This window comes from Helianthus annuus, chromosome 15, assembly GCF_002127325.2.
Source record: "Helianthus annuus cultivar XRQ/B chromosome 15, HanXRQr2.0-SUNRISE, whole genome shotgun sequence".
Taxonomy (NCBI): domain Eukaryota; kingdom Viridiplantae; phylum Streptophyta; class Magnoliopsida; order Asterales; family Asteraceae; genus Helianthus; species Helianthus annuus.
In genome coordinates, this window is record NC_035447.2 from 23093519 (window position 1) to 23111699 (window position 18181).

At 38.4% G+C, this 18181-nt stretch overlaps 2 protein-coding genes across 2 annotated transcripts; both read right to left on the reverse strand.

Moving 5' to 3' along the window:
• Positions 1-1727: 1727 nt before the first annotated feature.
• LOC110913413 lies at positions 1728-2336 on the reverse strand. Its single transcript, XM_022158245.1, has one exon. The coding sequence runs from the start codon at positions 2334-2336 to the stop codon at positions 1728-1730; it is 609 nt and encodes a 202-aa protein (XP_022013937.1).
• A 14449-nt stretch (positions 2337-16785) lies between these two features.
• LOC110913414 lies at positions 16786-17811 on the reverse strand. The gene is made up of 2 exons (XM_022158246.1): positions 17739-17811; positions 16786-17648 (listed from the first exon to the last, which is right to left on the reverse strand). Exons 1-2 carry the CDS (start codon positions 17809-17811, stop codon positions 16786-16788), a joined length of 936 nt encoding a protein of 311 aa, XP_022013938.1.
• Positions 17812-18181: the final 370 nt, after the last annotated feature.

An 18181-nucleotide genomic window follows, 5' to 3' on the forward strand; every position in this document is an offset into this window, starting at 1 on the left:
TTTATAAAAAAAAAAGTTATATCGAATCGTATAGGTGTAGCATAGGTCACGTATCAGCCTTGTATAATCCTATAAGTGTGATATCGTATCGTATAGCGTAGTATATGTGACGTATTGACCTCGTATAAGCCTATAAATGTGATATCGTATCGTATAGCGTAGTATATGTCCCGTATAGGTTTCCTATAGGTCTTTGTATATGCATATAGGCCTATACGGGACCTAAACCACACCTATAGGCCTATACGGGTGTTATATCGCATCGTATAGTATCGTATCGTATAGTGTAGTATAAGTCTCGTATAGGTTTCCTATAGGTCTTGTATATGCATATAGGCGTATACGGGACCTAAACTACACCTATAGGCCTATACGGGTGTTATATCGTATCATATAGTATCGTATCCTATAGTGTTGTATAAGTCTCGTATAGGTTTCCTATAGGTCTTGTATATGCATATAGGCCTATACGGGACCTAAACCACACCTATAGGCCTATACGGGACATATACTACGCTATACGATACGATATCACACTTATAGGCTTATACGAGGTCAATACGTGACATATACTATGCTATACGATACGATATCACACTTATAGGCTTATACGAGGTCAATACGTGACCTATACTACACCTATAGGATACGATATCACACTTATAGGCTTATACGAGGTCAATACGAGACCTAAACCACACCTATACGATACGATATCACACTTATAGGCTTATACGAGGTCAATATGGGACCTAAACCTCACTTGTAGGCCTATTCGGGTGTTATATCGTATCGTATAATATATTATAAGTCTCGTATAGGTTCCCTGTAGGTCTTGTAATTCATAATATTTGTATTACTTTTAATTTTTATAATTCATAATATTTGTATTATTTTTAATTTTTATAATTTATATTTGTATTATTTACCAATAATATTGTTTTTTTATAAATAAACATGGAAATACCCCAAAATACACACAATTAATTTTTTTTACAAATAAACAAAGGAATGCACAAAAAAAAAATTAAAAAAATGGAGCTTTATATACGCTGCGTATAGATCCCTACGCAGCGTATGAAACAAAAATGACACAACTACCCTTTGGCTTCGTATAACCTCAACACAAGGGTATAAAGGACATTTTCTGACCTTTATATACGATACGTATAGCTCTATACGCAGCGTATATAAACCTTTCTGAAAAACTGATGCTTCAAACCCACCAAAATGACCCCAAAAGTTCATATGGTTTATATACGCTGCGTATAGAGCTATACGCAACGTATATAAACCCTTGTTTTCTGTGCAGTGATTGCTGATCAGGCACTGAGAATCAGGGTTTACCTACGCTGGGTATAGGTCTATACGCAGCGTATAGGTGTAACCCTATACGCTGCGTATAGACCTATACGTAACGTAGGTAAACCCTGATTCAACTAGGGTTTGGTGTGCCAATAGGCACATTGGTGTGCCAATAGGTACACCCTTTTTTTAATAGCAAACGAAACTTTTCATTAAAAACCAAATCCAAACAAAGACGAACCCAGCAAGAAGAAGCTGGACAAACATAAAACGACAAAGAAAAATGGAAGAAAAAACAAACTTGACTGCTTACATAACTATATTAAAATCCCACCACTCCTGCCTAGTTATCGTTTGGTATTTAGATCTCCGAATCACACTTTGAAAGGAAGTTTCCTTTATCTCTTCAATTGTCGTCTGAATCACACTTGTCTTCCCGAAAAGACTTTTTCGTTTCTGATCTTCCATAGAACCCACATTGTTTGAACTACAACCGCATGTATCAACTTCCTCATCTTTCGGCTCCTCGGAATATCACTTATTTCTTGCAACAGTTCTGCAATGCTTCCTTCAGCGTTCACCATCGGAATTTTTAACCAAAATGTTATAGCTTCCCAGATTCTTCTCGCAAAGTTGTAGCTGAGAAGAATATGACCCGCCGTCTCTTCAGCTGCACCGCATGTTTTACAAATAACCTGAATCTGATTCATACCTCTACTTCTTAAAGCAAGTGCAGATGGTATTTTCTCTTCGATTGCTCTCCATACGAACATTATGCCCTTTGTTGTTACCCAGTTGTTCCAAATAAAAGTGCATGGTACTGAATTTAAATCGAAATTTTGACTTAATGAATACTTAACGTTCTTGACGCTGAACTCTTGGTGTTCATTATTCTTCCAGATCCATACATCGCCGCTGTTTGACAAATTCTGTTGTCGTAAAAGATCGTTCAAAGATACCATTTCCTGTCTTTCTTCAATATCAGATGGTGCTCGACTCCATTCCCAGTCCCATAGCCGACCCCCATTCATTATTTTATAATTCTCCATAACTAATGCCTTTTTGTTAGACGCCAATTGGTACAACTTCAGGAATTGGGCCCTTAACGGATCCTGCCCGATCCATGTATCTACCCAAAATAATGTCTTATCACCCAAGCTAACTTCACTTCTCAAACTTGAACTAATGTTTACATTATTTTTTATGAATTTCTTATTTATCTCGCCTATATTTTTCCATACGCCTGTCAAAGATTTCGTATACGGAATCGATTCCACCTTTCTTTGACTACTATGTATTGCTTTTATAACCTTTGCCCATAGATTATTGTCGCGGCCCCCGACCCACCCTGGACGGAGTCGGGGCCCGCGATGCAGATTTCAGTGGTACCCGTGGTATTTAATTTATGCGACAGCGGAAGTCTTTTTACAACAGGATCTTTTCACCGGAAAATGCTCGTTTAATGTATTACACAAAGTTTAAGGGATAAATCCCATAATTTACAATAAGTTGATTTCACACATAAATCTTTATTTTCCAAAACATGTTTTATTCATTTATTTACACTGAGCCACTTCTCTGAGCTTGATAGTGCTTTACTGCACTTTTCCTGGATCACACAGATCACCTGAAACATGTTTAAAAAAGGTTTTGTCAGCGGGGAAATACTGAGTGAATCATTCCATTTTCTAAAACGACCCGTTAGTTATAAATTTACAGTATTAAGAGCGATTACAATGTTTCTATCAACCAATTATCAAGAATGGGTATTTGTCACTCGACCGGATCTGTGACTGTGGTCATATCACTATTGGTCCCGTTGCCCTAATAGTGACGGTTTACTCACACAGAGTAATAATCACTCACATAGAGTAATATTCACTCACATAGAGTGATAAAATAGTAATGTGCACAATACCCCACATACCAGCTGTAATTTGGTGATTACAAAGACTTAATCCCTGTAATTATAACCTTGAAAATAATTTGAGGTATTGTAATACTTACTCACAAACTGTGAGAAAACAGTTAAAAAGAAGAATGACTCACATTGCAGATTAACGAGCAATAGATATAAGCCTACTGATTAGCCTTGATTACACCTAGTTTAACACAATGCACACACAGGCAGGTTAGTAACTAATACAGCAGTTACGTCAATTCACGAGATTAAACCTTCACAACGATTAATCAGTGCAATACTCGATAATTCAATCGGATTCACAACAAATAACAGAGCATAGTCCGAATTCGAACAGCACTCTAATATTCAAGTCGAAATCACGACGAATAATCAAAGTACAAGCTCAATTGAGCAGCACCTGGACTATCGTTGGATAGTTATAATCGATCGGACGTTGAATCGTAATAGCGATCGAGTTATTACCCTGATTGCGGCAGCGTTTCGATAATTGTGTGTGTTTGTGAACTGTTTCGACTATAACTCAGTATATAAAGTGAATTTGGACGTCGAAGTAAAGCACAGAACTAAGTCCCACTGCCCTCTATTTATAGCTGGAATTTGCCCTCCCTCGCGCCATGCGAAGAAGACCTGTGTACCCGTCGCGTGGCGCGACGGGTCTATTTCGTAGCCTAGGTTGTTTCGTGTCCAAACTAGCCTTGGTGAGTTGTTAATCAACGAAATTTTTACTTCTCCAGCAAGTTTTAGAGGATAAACGTCACTAGGGTTTAACCCCCCCTGAGTCTTAGGGGCCCTGATCCTGATTCCGATTGTTACGAAAATTTTAGGGTTTATACGGAATCACTTGGGTTTCTTAATTAGGGTTTCCTTATTACCTAATTATCATCCTAATTATGGATTTTAGTGGCAGTTGTTACATCCTCCCCACCTTAAGAAAAATCTCGTCCTCGAGATTTATTGGAATAAATGAGGACATTTGCGCTTCATTTCTGATTCTAGCTCCCAAGTGTATTCAGTTCCTCTCTTTGAATTCCATTTAACCTTGACCAACACCAGTCGTTTATGTTTGAGAAATTTGACTTTTCTATCTTCGATCTGTATTGGTTTCTCTATATACTTTAACTTTTCGTTCACCTCTACATCTTGAAGAGGTACTACCAGGGACTCATCTGATAGACATTTCTTGAGATTGGATACATGAAATACATCATGTACTCCAGCTAATTCTTCTGGTAGCTGTAAACGATAAGCTACTGGTCCTATTTGTTGAATCACGGGGAATGGTCCAACGTACCTTGGACTTAGCTTTCCTTTCTTACCGAAGCGTACTACTCCTTTCCAAGGAGAAACTTTTAAAAGTACTTTATCTCCGACTTGAAATTCTAAAGGCTTGCGACGATTGTCTGCATAGCTTTTCTGGTGATCTCTGGCTGTTTTTAATCTTTCCTTGATCTGTGTTATCTTGTCAGTAGTTTCTTGTACAATTTCAGGACCTGATAATTGACTTTCTCCGATTTCTGCCCAACATACTGGAGTTCTGCACTTACGTCCGTACAGTGCTTCGAATGGTGCAGCTTCGATACTTGAATGATAACTATTGTTATAGGAGAATTCAATTAAAGGGCAAATGGCTATCTGTAACACCTCGAAATTTTGTGTCCAATGATGTGGTAACACGTGTCATTTGTTTACACGTGGCATCTATAATAAATAAAGGACTAATTTTGACAAACCTTGGAAGTATATAAAATTCGAGGGTTATAAATGTCAACAAGGGTAAATATACTGTATAGTATCCCTAAATAATGCTTAAACCTTCAAACGAATAAATTATAGATCGTACAAAAACAAAACGCGGAAGAAAGTGAGAGATTACAAACTACAGGGGTTAACTGTGTCAACATGTTTAATAATACCTCTGAGTGACCCTTTAACGTTCCAAAGACTTTGTAACGGTATTATACCCTCACTAAAATAATATATATAAATTTCGCGAAGTCTCGATATGAAACGAGAAAGATACGATCGAATTCGTAGAAGAAGGGTTAAAAGCGTCAACAATGAAAGTTAAGGCTTTCAGAATAATTAAATAAATAAACCGGGGACTTAATAGCGCGGGTAAATAACACGAGGCCCCTATCGGTAAATAACCGAGGGCCAAACCGCAAAGTTACCCCTTCAAACCCGAAAGGTCAGGCAAATCATTACGAAAGATTTCGTTATTAATGGCCAGATTCTGTAATCATGACAAAAGATTTAAAATTTCTGAAATCTTAACCCTACGCGGCCCGCATTGCATAATGGGTTAAGTTGAGGCGGGCCGCGAGCCTCCTCAACTATACGTCTGATCTTTTAATCCCAGGCGGCCCGCGTAAAAGAAGCATGGAATGTCCATGCGGGCCGCATTAGACGCCCAGATGCAGAATTGTAGTAACTACTTGGCTTTTGGAGCTTTTGAATGATCAACAACCAACAAATGGGCATGGGCACCCTATGCTCGACCCATAACACTTAGTGGACATCTACCCATCACCCCTGGCCTGTTGTAGGTGTTGTAATGATCATACATCCTTTACATTGGCTATAAATACCAAGGTTATGAACATATGTTTACCACACCTCAAACAACACCTCTCTGATCATTCTAAGTGCTCCCAAGCATTCTCTTCTGCTCTATAAGCAAGAACACACTTCTGTAAGTTACCTTGATCATCCATTGTTCAGTTTATGCTTAGTTTTTAGCTAAAAACCAAACCGTCGTAACTACGGTTTGACTTTACGATAAATCAGTAATGGTTCAGTCTTATGACGAATCAAAAATGGTTATGAGTTGGTATTTATGTGGGTATTAAACCTCTAAAATGGTTCCCCCTGATCACCACTCTAACTATGTCAAATGTCGAGTCAAACGTGCGGTTAAAAAGTCAACAGAAAGCTATTTTAGCGATTTATGCATAATCTGTAATATATATGTTATGGAACCTGTTTTGATAATCATAAAACATGACAATAAGTATATAAACATGTTTGCGCTCGTTTGAATCGATCATTTACTATATAGAACCGGTTCGGAGCCGAAAGTCGCATAAGTTTGACTTTTGCTTTGACTTCAGTTCTGACCCGTTTTAGTGAGGTATAAATATACCTTAGGACTCTCTTAGGACCAGGTCACATGTTGGTATACGCCCCTGTGGTCGGTTCATGAGTTATCCGAGTCTTTTGCGCAATTCCGTCATTCGCCTAAAAGTTGACCGTAACGGCCTTTTAAAATTAAAACGAGTATTTCGGACACGTGAACGGACCAAAACCTTGCTTGTTAAATTATAAGCATGTCCTTAAAGTTTCACGTCAATCCGAGGCCTAGAATGAGAGTTATGCTAAAAGGCGCACTTTTAAGAAAGTTTAGTAATTAACGGCGCAATTAGCATAACGCCCATCTAACCCAAGTTTTCGTCACCAAAACTTTTACCCACTGTGGTGAAATAATATTTTGGGAATTTTAAAGATTTTTAATAATTTTTACCTTGCTCATAACCTGCGGTTATGGCTACGGTTCGGTAAATACCGAATATGCCCTTTTTGGCCAAAACGGGAGTTCTACAAGGTCTTTTGACCCGATTCCAATTGCCACTGGTTTTAAATAATAAATAAAGTATTTTAAGCTTTATAAACTGTTCGGGAAACTCAGATTTCCTGTAGAACTCGAAAATCCCTTTTAAAGTCTTTAAAATAACCGAAAAGCCCCTACGGGGCATAATCTTAACTTAAACTCGTTACGGGCATTACGGAAGGTATCCTACTGATACCAAAATACTTTTAAGGCATATTGACTTAGGAAATAAGCGTACGACTCTTATGGTTAACCGTTTCGCCTATTTGCGCACACGGTACGGCCCACGGAACTAGTTTTCGTGCAATAGCCGATATGGGTCAAATTATATTATTTGAACCCCTAAAATCCAGAGTATGAACTATAAACCCATATAAAACAAGTCACTGAACTTGTTGGGTCTAAATCATACTCCATTCTCGGTTTTCGCCTTTTCGTGCGAATTAACCATATCTATATATCGGAATCAACCGGTTTAAGCTACGGCTAATACAAGGACCGTTAGGATTCTAAGAGGTTAATTAAAACCTTCGTTCCAGATTAGGAGCCCCAGTAAAAGCTATCGGTGACTTGATCTAAATTAAGGATTAATACTTGCAAAGGTAAATACTTTAACTTATTTCCCCTATATGGGCTTGGGTTACGGTATATTAATACCGCTTGATTGAGCATTATATAATTCCATCGCTTAGGTGGTTAATTGATTAAATATGATCGGCTCATTTAAACAGTTTTGTTGCTTATAAGCCTTTGGGGGGTTTAATGACCGTTGTCCCGGATATCCTTGGCATCATTTTACGAAATGGCCACGACCATCGACATCCCGGTGTAGGCGTACACCCGGTATAAAGTGTCGACATTAAAACTAAAAGACGTAGCCGTTGGTTTCTGTACTACGGTTTTACGCAAACGTGGTGTGTCTATAAATCTTTAACCCGGCACGACCCGGGCTACTGAACGCATAAAAGAACATGTAAAACGTTCACAAGATCATTATGAATTTTCCCAAGTTATAAAAGAGTTTGTGCCTTGTGCATTCAAATCAATTTTAATAAACATTTTCAAATGTGTCAGTTGAATGTATTTACCAGTGTAAACTGACGTATTTTCCCCAAAAAGATTAAGTGCAGGTACCTAAACGTAATTGGCTGGTATTAGCTCCCTAGCGTCGGGATAAGCCTCGCAAGCTTGATTGCAGTATCTGATGGAACAATACTTTATAATTATTTACGATCCACTGTGGATATATTCAACCCTTGTAATACATTTAGATATTACGATCAAAGGTTGAAGTTTATATATTTATCTTATGCTTCCGCTGTGCATTATATAATTGTGTGGTTTGACTATATTGTTGCCAACATCGTCACGGTAATCCCCCACCGGGCCCACCGGTGAGACACGTGGAAATCGGGGTGTGACACTATCCCAATTACCACCAAAGTCAATTACACATGCTCGGAGCATGTCTTCTAGCGTTTGTATTGTCCTTTCACTCTGTCTGTCTGTTTGTGGATGATAAGCAGTACTTAGATTTAGTCGAGTTCTCATTGCATTCTGAAAACTTTTCCAGAAATGAGATGTAAAACGACTATCTCTATCCGATACAATGGAGAGCGGGACTCCATGTAAAGATACTACCTCGTCCACGTACAGTTGTGCTAACCTTTCCATGCTAAAGGTTTCTTTTATTGGTAAGAAATGAGCTGACTTGGTTAATCGGTCTACGATTACCCAAATCGCATCATTACCTCTTTTGGTTTTGGGTAACTTTGTAACAAAATCCATTGTTATGAGTTCCCATTTCCATACAGGCATTTCTAACTGTTGTAGTAATCCTGAAGGTTTCTGGTGTTCAGCTTTAACTTGTGAACAAGTTAAGCATTTGGATACGTATTCGGCTATATCCTTTTTCATTCCTATCCACCAGAAATTATTCTTTAAATCTTGGTACATCTTATTGTTTCCTGGGTGCATGGTATATCTAGATTTATGAGCTTCTTCTAAAATCTTATTTCTTAACTCTCCTTGCTTAGGTACCCAAATTCGTTTCTTATGGAATTTCCAAATTCCATTATTTCCTTGTTCTAGTTCTTTTAGGTAACCTTTCATCCCTTCAGCATCGTCTTTGATTGCTGTTTTCTGAACTTCTTTGATTTGTGCTATTAAATCTACTTGTAGATTTAACCTCAGAGCACGGACTCGTTTCTGTTTCTCATGGTACTTACGACTTAAGGCATCTGCAACTACATTTGCCTTTCCTTCGTGATATTGAATATCACAGTCGTAATCGCTTAGCATCTCCATCCATCTTCTTTGCCTCATGTTTAGCTCTTTTTGCCCAAATATATATCTTAAACTTTTATGATCGGTATAGACAGTAAACTTACTTCCATACAGATAATGTCTCCATATCTTAAGGGCAAAAATTATGGCTCCTAATTCTAGATCATGAGTCGTATAATTTTCTTCGTGCTTTTTCAATTGTCTAGAAGCATACGCAATTACCTTCTTGCGTTGCATTAATACACATCCATAGCCTAATTTTGAAGCATCACAATATACTTCAAAATTTTCTGTTCCTTCGGGTAAAGCTAAGATTGGTGCATTCGTCAACCTATGCTTTAAAATCTTAAAGGCTTCTTCTTGTCTAGGTCCCCATTCAAACTTAGCGGCTTTACAGGTTAACTTAGTTAATGGTACGGCTATCTTAGAAAAGTCTTTGATAAATCGTCTATAGTATCCAGCTAAGCCTAGAAAACTTCTTATCTCCATAGCTGTTTGTGGAACTTTCCATTTCGTAATGGCTTCTATCTTAGCAGGATCTACATGGATTCCTTTATGATTTACCACATGGCCTAAGAATTGCACTTCTTGCAGCCAAAATTCACACTTTGAGAATTTGGCATAAAGCCTTTCTTTTCTTAACAAAGTTAAGAGAACGTGTAAATGCTCACAATGTTCTTTTTGGCTTTTGGAGTAAATAAGTATATCGTCGATGAAAACGATTACAAATTTATCCAGATATGGTTTACAGATGCGATTCATCATGTCCATGAATGCTGCTGGGGCATTCGTTAATCCAAAGGGCATGACTGTAAACTCATAATGACCATACCTAGTTCTGAAGGCAGTTTTAGGTATGTCTTCTTCTTGTACCTTCAACTGATGATATCCAGATCTTAAATCTATCTTAGAGAAATACCTAGCTCCTTGCAATTGATCAAAAAGATCATCAATCCTAGGTAGTGGGTATCGATTCTTAATCGTAACCTTATTCAATTCTCTATAATCGATACACATTCTCATCGATCCATCTTTCTTTTTCACAAACAGTACTGGTGCACCCCAAGGGGATGAACTCGGTTGTATAAATCCTTTGCTTAGTAATTCATCTAATTGCTTTTTCAATTCTAGCATTTCGGTAGGTGCTAATCTGTAAGGTGCTTTAGCTATTGGTGCAGTACCTGGAATTAAATGAATTCTAAACTCTACTTCCCTATCAGGTGGTAATCCAGGTAATTCTTCTGGAAAAACGTCTGGGTATTCTGAGACTACGGGGATGTCCTGAAGTTCTTTATCTTTAGTGTTAATGATTACTGAAATCATATACACCATTTCCTGTTTTCTCGAATAACTAGCCAATTTCATTACTGAGATAAATTTTAATGGCTTTCGAGGTTTATCTCCAGTAATCAAAATTACTTTTCCTGAAGGGGTTTGAATTTCTACTGCATTTTTGTCACATAGGATTCGGGCATGGTTGGTTACTAACCAATCCATTCCTAATACTACATCGAATCCGGCTAAATTCATTGGTAACAAATTTGCAGAAAACTTATGGCCTAATAGTTCTATTTTTCCTTCTTGCCAGATGTTATCTATGTTTACAGAATTTCCTTCTGCGGTTTCTACTGTAAAGGTTTGCCTAAGAGGGGTTAAAGGTAAATTAAGATCTTGGCAAAATAAAGTATTTATAAAACTTTGGTTCGCACCAGAGTCAAATAATACTTTTGCAAATACGTTGTGAACTAAGAACGTACCAGCTATCACATCTGGAATGAGTTCGGCCTCTTGAGTGGTTAGTTGGAATGCTCGCGCATTTCTCTTGGTTGCCCCTTCAGCTGGTTTGGCTTGGTTAACTACAGGTTTAGCTAACTTAGGACATTCAGATTGAAAGTGTCCCCGTTCTCTGCAGTTATAACAAATTCTTGTTTTCTTCCTGCAGTCTTCTTCCCGATGTCCTTTCATTTTGCAAAAATTGCAAACCATGTTGCATTGTCCATAATGCTTCTTTTTACAAATTTTGCAGAAAGGAGATGATGAGGATTGCCCTGTTCCTCTTTTCTTGGTATTACCCGCACGAAATCCTTGAGTAATCTTTTGAGCTAATTCCTTCTTGCGATCTTCCTCTCTTGTGCGTACCAACTCATCCGTCAGGGTATTAGCTAATTCTACCGCATCGTCAATAGTACGAGGTCTCGCAGCTTTAACGATGTTTCGGATTTCACTAATTAACCCCCAGATGTAACGAGAGATAAGTACCGGTTCTGGCGAAGCCAGTGATGGCACTACCCTTGCGTATTCAAAGAATGTCGAAGTATAGCCCCGGCAATCTACACCTAACATACGATGACTCAGGAACTTGTTTGCCATCTGTTCCTTCTCGTATTCGGGACAGAATTTTCTTTCTACCAAACTCTTAAATTCTTCCCAACCTATAGCGTAGGCTATCCTTCTTCCCTTTGCCTGGAGGACCGTGTTCCACCATTCGAGTGCTCCTTCTTTGAACAGATTTGATACATACATCACTTGATCCTCTGTGGCACATTTGCTTATTGCAATTACTGCCTCGGTTTTCTCTAACCAACGCAGTGTTGCAGTTGCCCCTTCGTTACCTGCAAATTCAGCGGGTTTGCAAGCAAGAAATTCTTTGTAAGTGCAACCAGGCGTTGCAGATTTCATTCTTTTAGGGAGTGGGGCCTGTTGTGGATCATGATCATCATGATTACCGCCTCCATTTATGCTGTTACTGCCGTTATCTTCTGGAATACGTTTACTAGGAATTAATTGTGGTTCGGCAGGTTTCTGAACAGCAGCTACAATTTCTGGAATAGCATGAGCTATCCCTTGGGCGATAAAGTGCTCGATGTCTTGTCGAGTTATATATTGATCTTCCTGTTCTTGCTCAGATTGATTTACTTCATTAATTGGTTCGTTATTAGCGTTTTCCATCTGCTAATTGGTAAAAATTATTAGTGTCTAACTTATCAATGACAAAATTCACATAGATAAACACATAGATTATCGCAACATATACGCATAACCAAAATTGTCGATTTCTCGACTTTTACTTTGTTATGGTATATTATATATGCATCCATACACACCGTATTTTACAGAGTTTTATTGCCCATTTTACAGAATTTTGAGTTACTATTATACAATACGGCTTTCTGTGATTTAACTGACGGTTCTAGTAACGATGCTCCCTCTCATCGTACTTCCAAGTTAGATGCTCCCCCATTTCCCTGATCCTATTACCTGTACCTATCAGTTCTTCACCGAACTGACGGAGTTCAGCTAGGTTTTCATTGCTCATGGGAGGATTTGGGAGTGGTTCTGGGTCAAATTGTGGAAGGAAGCTATAAGGACTGTTGACTATGTTTTGGAATTGCCAGTCATTGGTCCACCATTCCTCCATTTGGCCTAATGGTCTGGTATGAACTAGTGGGTCTGGAATAGTTGGTCCTAGGTTTAGTGGGAATTGAACTGTAGCCGGGTAAGAGAAGAGATTATTGTTGATAGGCTCTAGAACATCACCATTATCCAGTAGGCGATCTATCTCGTCCTGGAACGTGATTTCCTCAGATTGTTTAGAGCTTTCACCAATTTCTATTCCCTTTTGTTTCAGATCTATTCCTATTTCCTTTTCTGGTGGTTTTGAACTTTCTCCAGTTTCTATTTCCTTTCCCTTGCTCATGATCACATGATTTTCTATTTTAGGGAGTCTCCTAGTGGCAGGTTTCCTACGGCGTACTTTCCTCCACCCTACGTATCTTCTTTTCTTTTTAGGTTTGGCTTTTTCCAGCGGTGGAGCTTTGAATTCCACAGGTTCTTCTATGTCAGCAATGTAACCAGTAAAGTCGTGCGAGACTTCGATAGGCACTGGATATAAGTTGAGATTCTGGAAGGCTTCCGACATCTCATTCATGCTGCATAGCATATATGCAAAATGCAATGTTAAAACTTTGGAACAAAGTTTAACAAACAAACACTGAAGTTTTATTGCATATTACTTTTTGTACAGAAATAACTGAAATAAACACACTGGGATTTTATTTATTTACGGGATTGTGATTTCTCTTACTAGACCCAACTTATCAGATATTTAGAGATTAGCATTTTCTGCTACCGTAGCTAGCATATAGAGATTTGCCCATTTCTCGTCTATTTTATCTTCCCAAGGTGTACTATTACCCAATTCTTGGATTTCTGGGTTAAACCTAACTCTCTTGGTTCGGGGTTTCTTTTTCTCCTGACTCTTTTTAAGTATCGAATCCCTTTTCTCTGGGGAAAGAGGATTCTCATAGTTTGCTTTGCGGACAAAGATTCCTTCTTCTAGGTTTACTGGGTTTCTAGAAGAAGATGCCACATCTAGTTTGTGGTAGATAGCAGACAGCTTTTGCTTACCCATACTGTCACTAACAATAACCAGTTAATAAAACATATAATCACCGAATAACAATTAGTAAAATTAAGCATTTGGACAAAATACTTAATTTAGGCTTAATCAGTGGCTCGATCAGTGGCTCAATTTAATTATTAGCTCTGATACCACCTTCTGTCGCGGCCCCCGACCCACCCTGGACGGAGTCGGGGCCCGCGATGCAGATTTCAGTGGTACCCGTGGTATTTAATTTATGCGACAGCGGAAGTCTTTTTACAACAGGATCTTTTCACCGGAAAATGCTCGTTTAATATATTACACAAAGTTTAAGGGATAAATCCCATAATTTACAATAAGTTGATTTCACACAGAAATCTTTATTTTCCAAAACATGTTTTATTCATTTATTTACACTGAGCCACTTCTCTGAGCTTGATAGTGCTTTACTGCACTTTTCCTGGATCACACAGATCACCTGAAACATGTTTGAAAAAGGTTTTGTCAGCGGGGAAATACTGAGTGAATCATTCCATTTTCTAAAACGACCCGTTAGTTATAAATTTACAGTATTAAGAGCGATTACAATGTTTCTATCAACCAATTATCAAGAATGGGTATTTGTCACTTGACCGGATCTGTGACTGTGGTCATATCACTATTGGTCCCGTTGCCCTAATAGTGACGGTTTACTCACACAGAGTAATAATCACTCACATAGAGTAATATTCACTCACATAGAGTGATAAAATAGTAATGTGCACAATACCCCACATACCAGCTGTAATTTGGTGATTACAAAGACTTAATCCCTGTAATTATAACCTTGAAAATAATTTGAGGTATTGTAATACTTACTCACAAACTGTGAGAAAACAGTTAAAAAGAAGAATGACTCACATTGCAGATTAACGAGCAATAGATATAAGCCTACTGATTAGCCTTGATTACAACTAGTTTAACACAATGCACACACAGGCAGGTTAGTAACTAATACAGCAGTTACGTCAATTCACGAGATTAAACCTTCACAACGATTAATCAGTGCAATACTCGATAATTCAATCGGATTCACAACAAATAACAAAGCATAGTCCGAATTCGAACAGCACTCTAATATTCAAGTCGAAATCACGACGAATAATCAAAGTACAAGCTCAATTGAGCAGCACCTGGACTATTGTTGGATAGTTATAATCGATCGGACGTTGAATCGTAATAGCGATCGAGTTATTACCCTGATTGCGGCAGCGTTTCGATAATTGTGTGTGTTTGTGAACTGTTTCGACTATAACTCAGTATATAAAGTGAATTTGGACGTCGAAGTAAAGCACAGAACTAAGTCCCACTGCCCTCTATTTATAGCTGGAATTTGCCCTCCCTCGCGCCACGCGAAGAAGACCTGTGTACCCGTCGCGTGGCGCGACGGGTCTATTTCGTAGCCTAGGTTGTTTCGTGTCCAAACTAGCCTTGGTGAGTTGTTAATCAACGAAATTTTTACTTCTCCAACAAGTTTTAGAGGATAAACGTCACTAGGGTTTAACCCCCCCTGAGTCTTAGGGGCCCTGATCCTGATTCCGATTGTTACGAAAATTTTAGGGTTTATACGGAATCACTTGGGTTTCTTAATTAGGGTTTCCTTATTACCTAATTATCATCCTAATTATGGATTTTAGTGGCAGTTGTTACAATTATCCGGCTCCATTTTCAGTCTCCACCACCATTTTGCTAAAAGTGCCAAATTCATATCCTTTAATTTTCCGATTCCGAGACCCCCAAAATCTTTTGAGGCTACAACTTTTTCCCATTTTACCCATCTAATTTTGTTATTTGTATTACATCCACCCCACAAGAACTTTCTCCATATTCCTTGTAAAACCTTTATTACCCCAATCGGACACCTATAAAGAGACAAAAAGTAGTTTGGTAAACTACCGAGCACTGGTTTTACTAAAACAACTCTCCCGGCAAATGACAAAGCTTTCGCCTTCCAATTCGAAAGTCTCCTGTTAAACATGTCTATAACCTCTTTCCAATTTGTAATTCTATTCATATTTGCGCCGACCTTTAACCCTAAGTAAACAAATGGTAGTTTACCAGGTTTGCAATTGAAAACCAACGCCATATTACTCACATCCTCCTCATTTATACCCACTCCATACAGCTGACTTTTCTGTGGATTCACTTTTAGCCCAGACAATAAGTAAAAAATGCGCAAAATTCTTTTAAGGTTTCTTACATTATTCTCCTCCCATTCACCAACAAAGATTGAGTCGTCCGCATACAACATATGTGTTAGGTATGGCCCGTCCCTAGGTAGTTTTATTCCCACAAAAATGTTGTTTTCTTTAACCCTCTCCATCATAACGTGTAGTGCCTCAATAGCCGTTATAAAAAGGAAAGGTGAAAGCGGGTCGCCTTGCCTTAATCCTCTTTTATAATGAAATTCCTCCGTAGGAGACCCATCAACCAAAGTAGAACCCCATCCCGCGAATAAGATCCCCATGATCCAATTTCTCCATTTTGTCGAAAATCCCATATGGGTTAGAATGGAAATTAAAAATTTCCAGTTTAGAGTGTTATATGCCTTTTCTATATCGGCCTTAAAGACAAACATATGTTTCCCCGATCTCCTCGCCCAACCCAATACCTCATTCACTATCAAAGGGCCATCAACAATATTCCTATCCGACATGAAAGGCGATTGGACATTTGATACTATATGTTTAATGACAACTTTCATTCTATTGGCAAGGACCTTAGAAATGATTTTATTCACTACCCCCACTAACGAAATAGGTCTAAAATCTGAAAGAGTAATAGGGTCTAATACCTTCGGGATAAGGGCAATGAAAGAAGCACTGCAAGACTGATGAATAGATCCATGAATAAAAAATTGATTCATTACTTCCATGATTACAACCTTCAGCTCCTCCTAATATGCTTTAATCAGCTTAAATGTAATCCCGTCCGGACCCGGAGATTTGTTAATACCACACTCCCATATTGCGTTGCGAACTTCCTCTACTGAGAACGGAACAATCAAACTTTTAGCTTGAGCTTCACTTAGTTTTTTAAACCCGCCTGGACCGATTCTTGGTCTTGAATCCATTGGTTCCTTGAATTTTGATTGGAATGCTAATAAAAATTTTGTCTTGATTTCTCTCGGATCCGTCACCCAATTACCATCAATCCATAACCCACTTATTTTGTTTCTTGCAATATGACTATTAACAATTCTGTGAAAGTAACTAGTGTTTTCATCGCCCAAACCTATCCATTTCACTTTTGCTTTTGTTGTAAATCCGTTGCCAGTTTTTCATGCCAAAACTTGATACTCTTCTTGCAATCGTGCCACGAGACGATCTCAGATTCTGATAATTGTCTTTCCTCCGCTAGATTATCCAATACTTTCAGATTGTTTTGAGCTTCTATCATGGTCTTTTCTTCTTCCTCTTTTCTATTCTTTCTCCATGCCTTTAATTCTTCCTTTATTGCCTTTAGCTTTATCGCCATCGCTTCATCTTTAAACCTGGAATCGCTACTTTTACTCAGCCCTCTCCTCACTGCCTCATCAAAACCAGGAATCGAAAACCAACTGCTAAATAACCTGAATGGGGATGGACCAAAACTATTGTTGATAGTCGTCAAGATTAACGGACTATGGTCTGAAAAGTCTCTGTTTAGAGCCAATAGTGACGCGTTCAGCCACCTCCCCGTAAAGTTTTCACAAACTAGCATCCGATCTATTTTACTTAGATTTGTGCCATCTCCAGATAAGAAAGTGAACTTCATGCCCCCCATATTGAAACTATTGAAACTCATAGCTCCACCTATATCGAACTGGGAATTAAATCTCTCCTCCGGGTACCTAACTTCATTGAAGTCGCCCAATATTAGCCATAAACCATGAATCGAATTCTTCGCTTCTAACAGCTCTTCCCACATCCTCCTTCTATTAGCTTTTAACGTTGACCCATAAACATTAACAATAACCATATCCACATCCTCCCCAGTGACCCTACCCTTTAGTATAATAAAATTTTGATTTTTTACCTCCAGTTCCTTTTTGAAAATTCGCGGATTCCACATCGACAAAAGGCCACCCGATCTTCCATCCGCATCCATTTTTGTGAATTCAAAATCTGTGTTATCCTAGAATTTTCTTATCTTATTTAACGATAAATCCCTGAATTGAGTCTCCTAAATAGCCAAAAACGACAAGTTGTACTTACCCAGAATTTCTCTAACTCCTGCTGCTTTCCCAGCCCCACCTGCTCCTTTAATATTCATAGATCCAAAATTCATTGTTGACTGACATCCTCCTGATCTTCTGTCACAATTGTTTTTACCAGATCCTCATACTTTGTTAAATCATCTCCAATATAAAGCCCAGTTTCTGTTGTTGCTTCTACCTCCCTATTCACTTCCTGTTCGTTGCAGATTCTTGAATCGGTCTCATCATCACTATTTCCTGCTGTGTCCTCTTCCTGACCCACGACTGAACACTCCTCTTCCCATTCTGAATTATACTCATCTTCCACACAATCGTCATTAACATCAGCGTTGAATAGATCTTCTTCTGTGAATCTCACCCGAATTTTATTGCTCCTTCTTTTGCCTTTACCTTTTTTAAACAAAATTTTCTTTTTGGGTCTAGATCTTGAGTCATCATACA

Coding starts and splice junctions, on each gene's coding strand:
- LOC110913413 (XM_022158245.1), bottom strand. CDS start 2,336: ATGAATGGGGGTCGGCTATGGGACTGGGAATGGAGTCGAGCACCATCT.
- LOC110913414 (XM_022158246.1), bottom strand. CDS start 17,811: ATGAATTTTGGATCTATGAATATTAAAGGAGCAGGTGGGGCTGGGAAA. Junction 17,649..17,738: donor AGGAGTTAGAGAAATTCTGG/GTAAGTACAACT, acceptor AGGATAACACAG/ATTTTGAATTCACAAAAATG.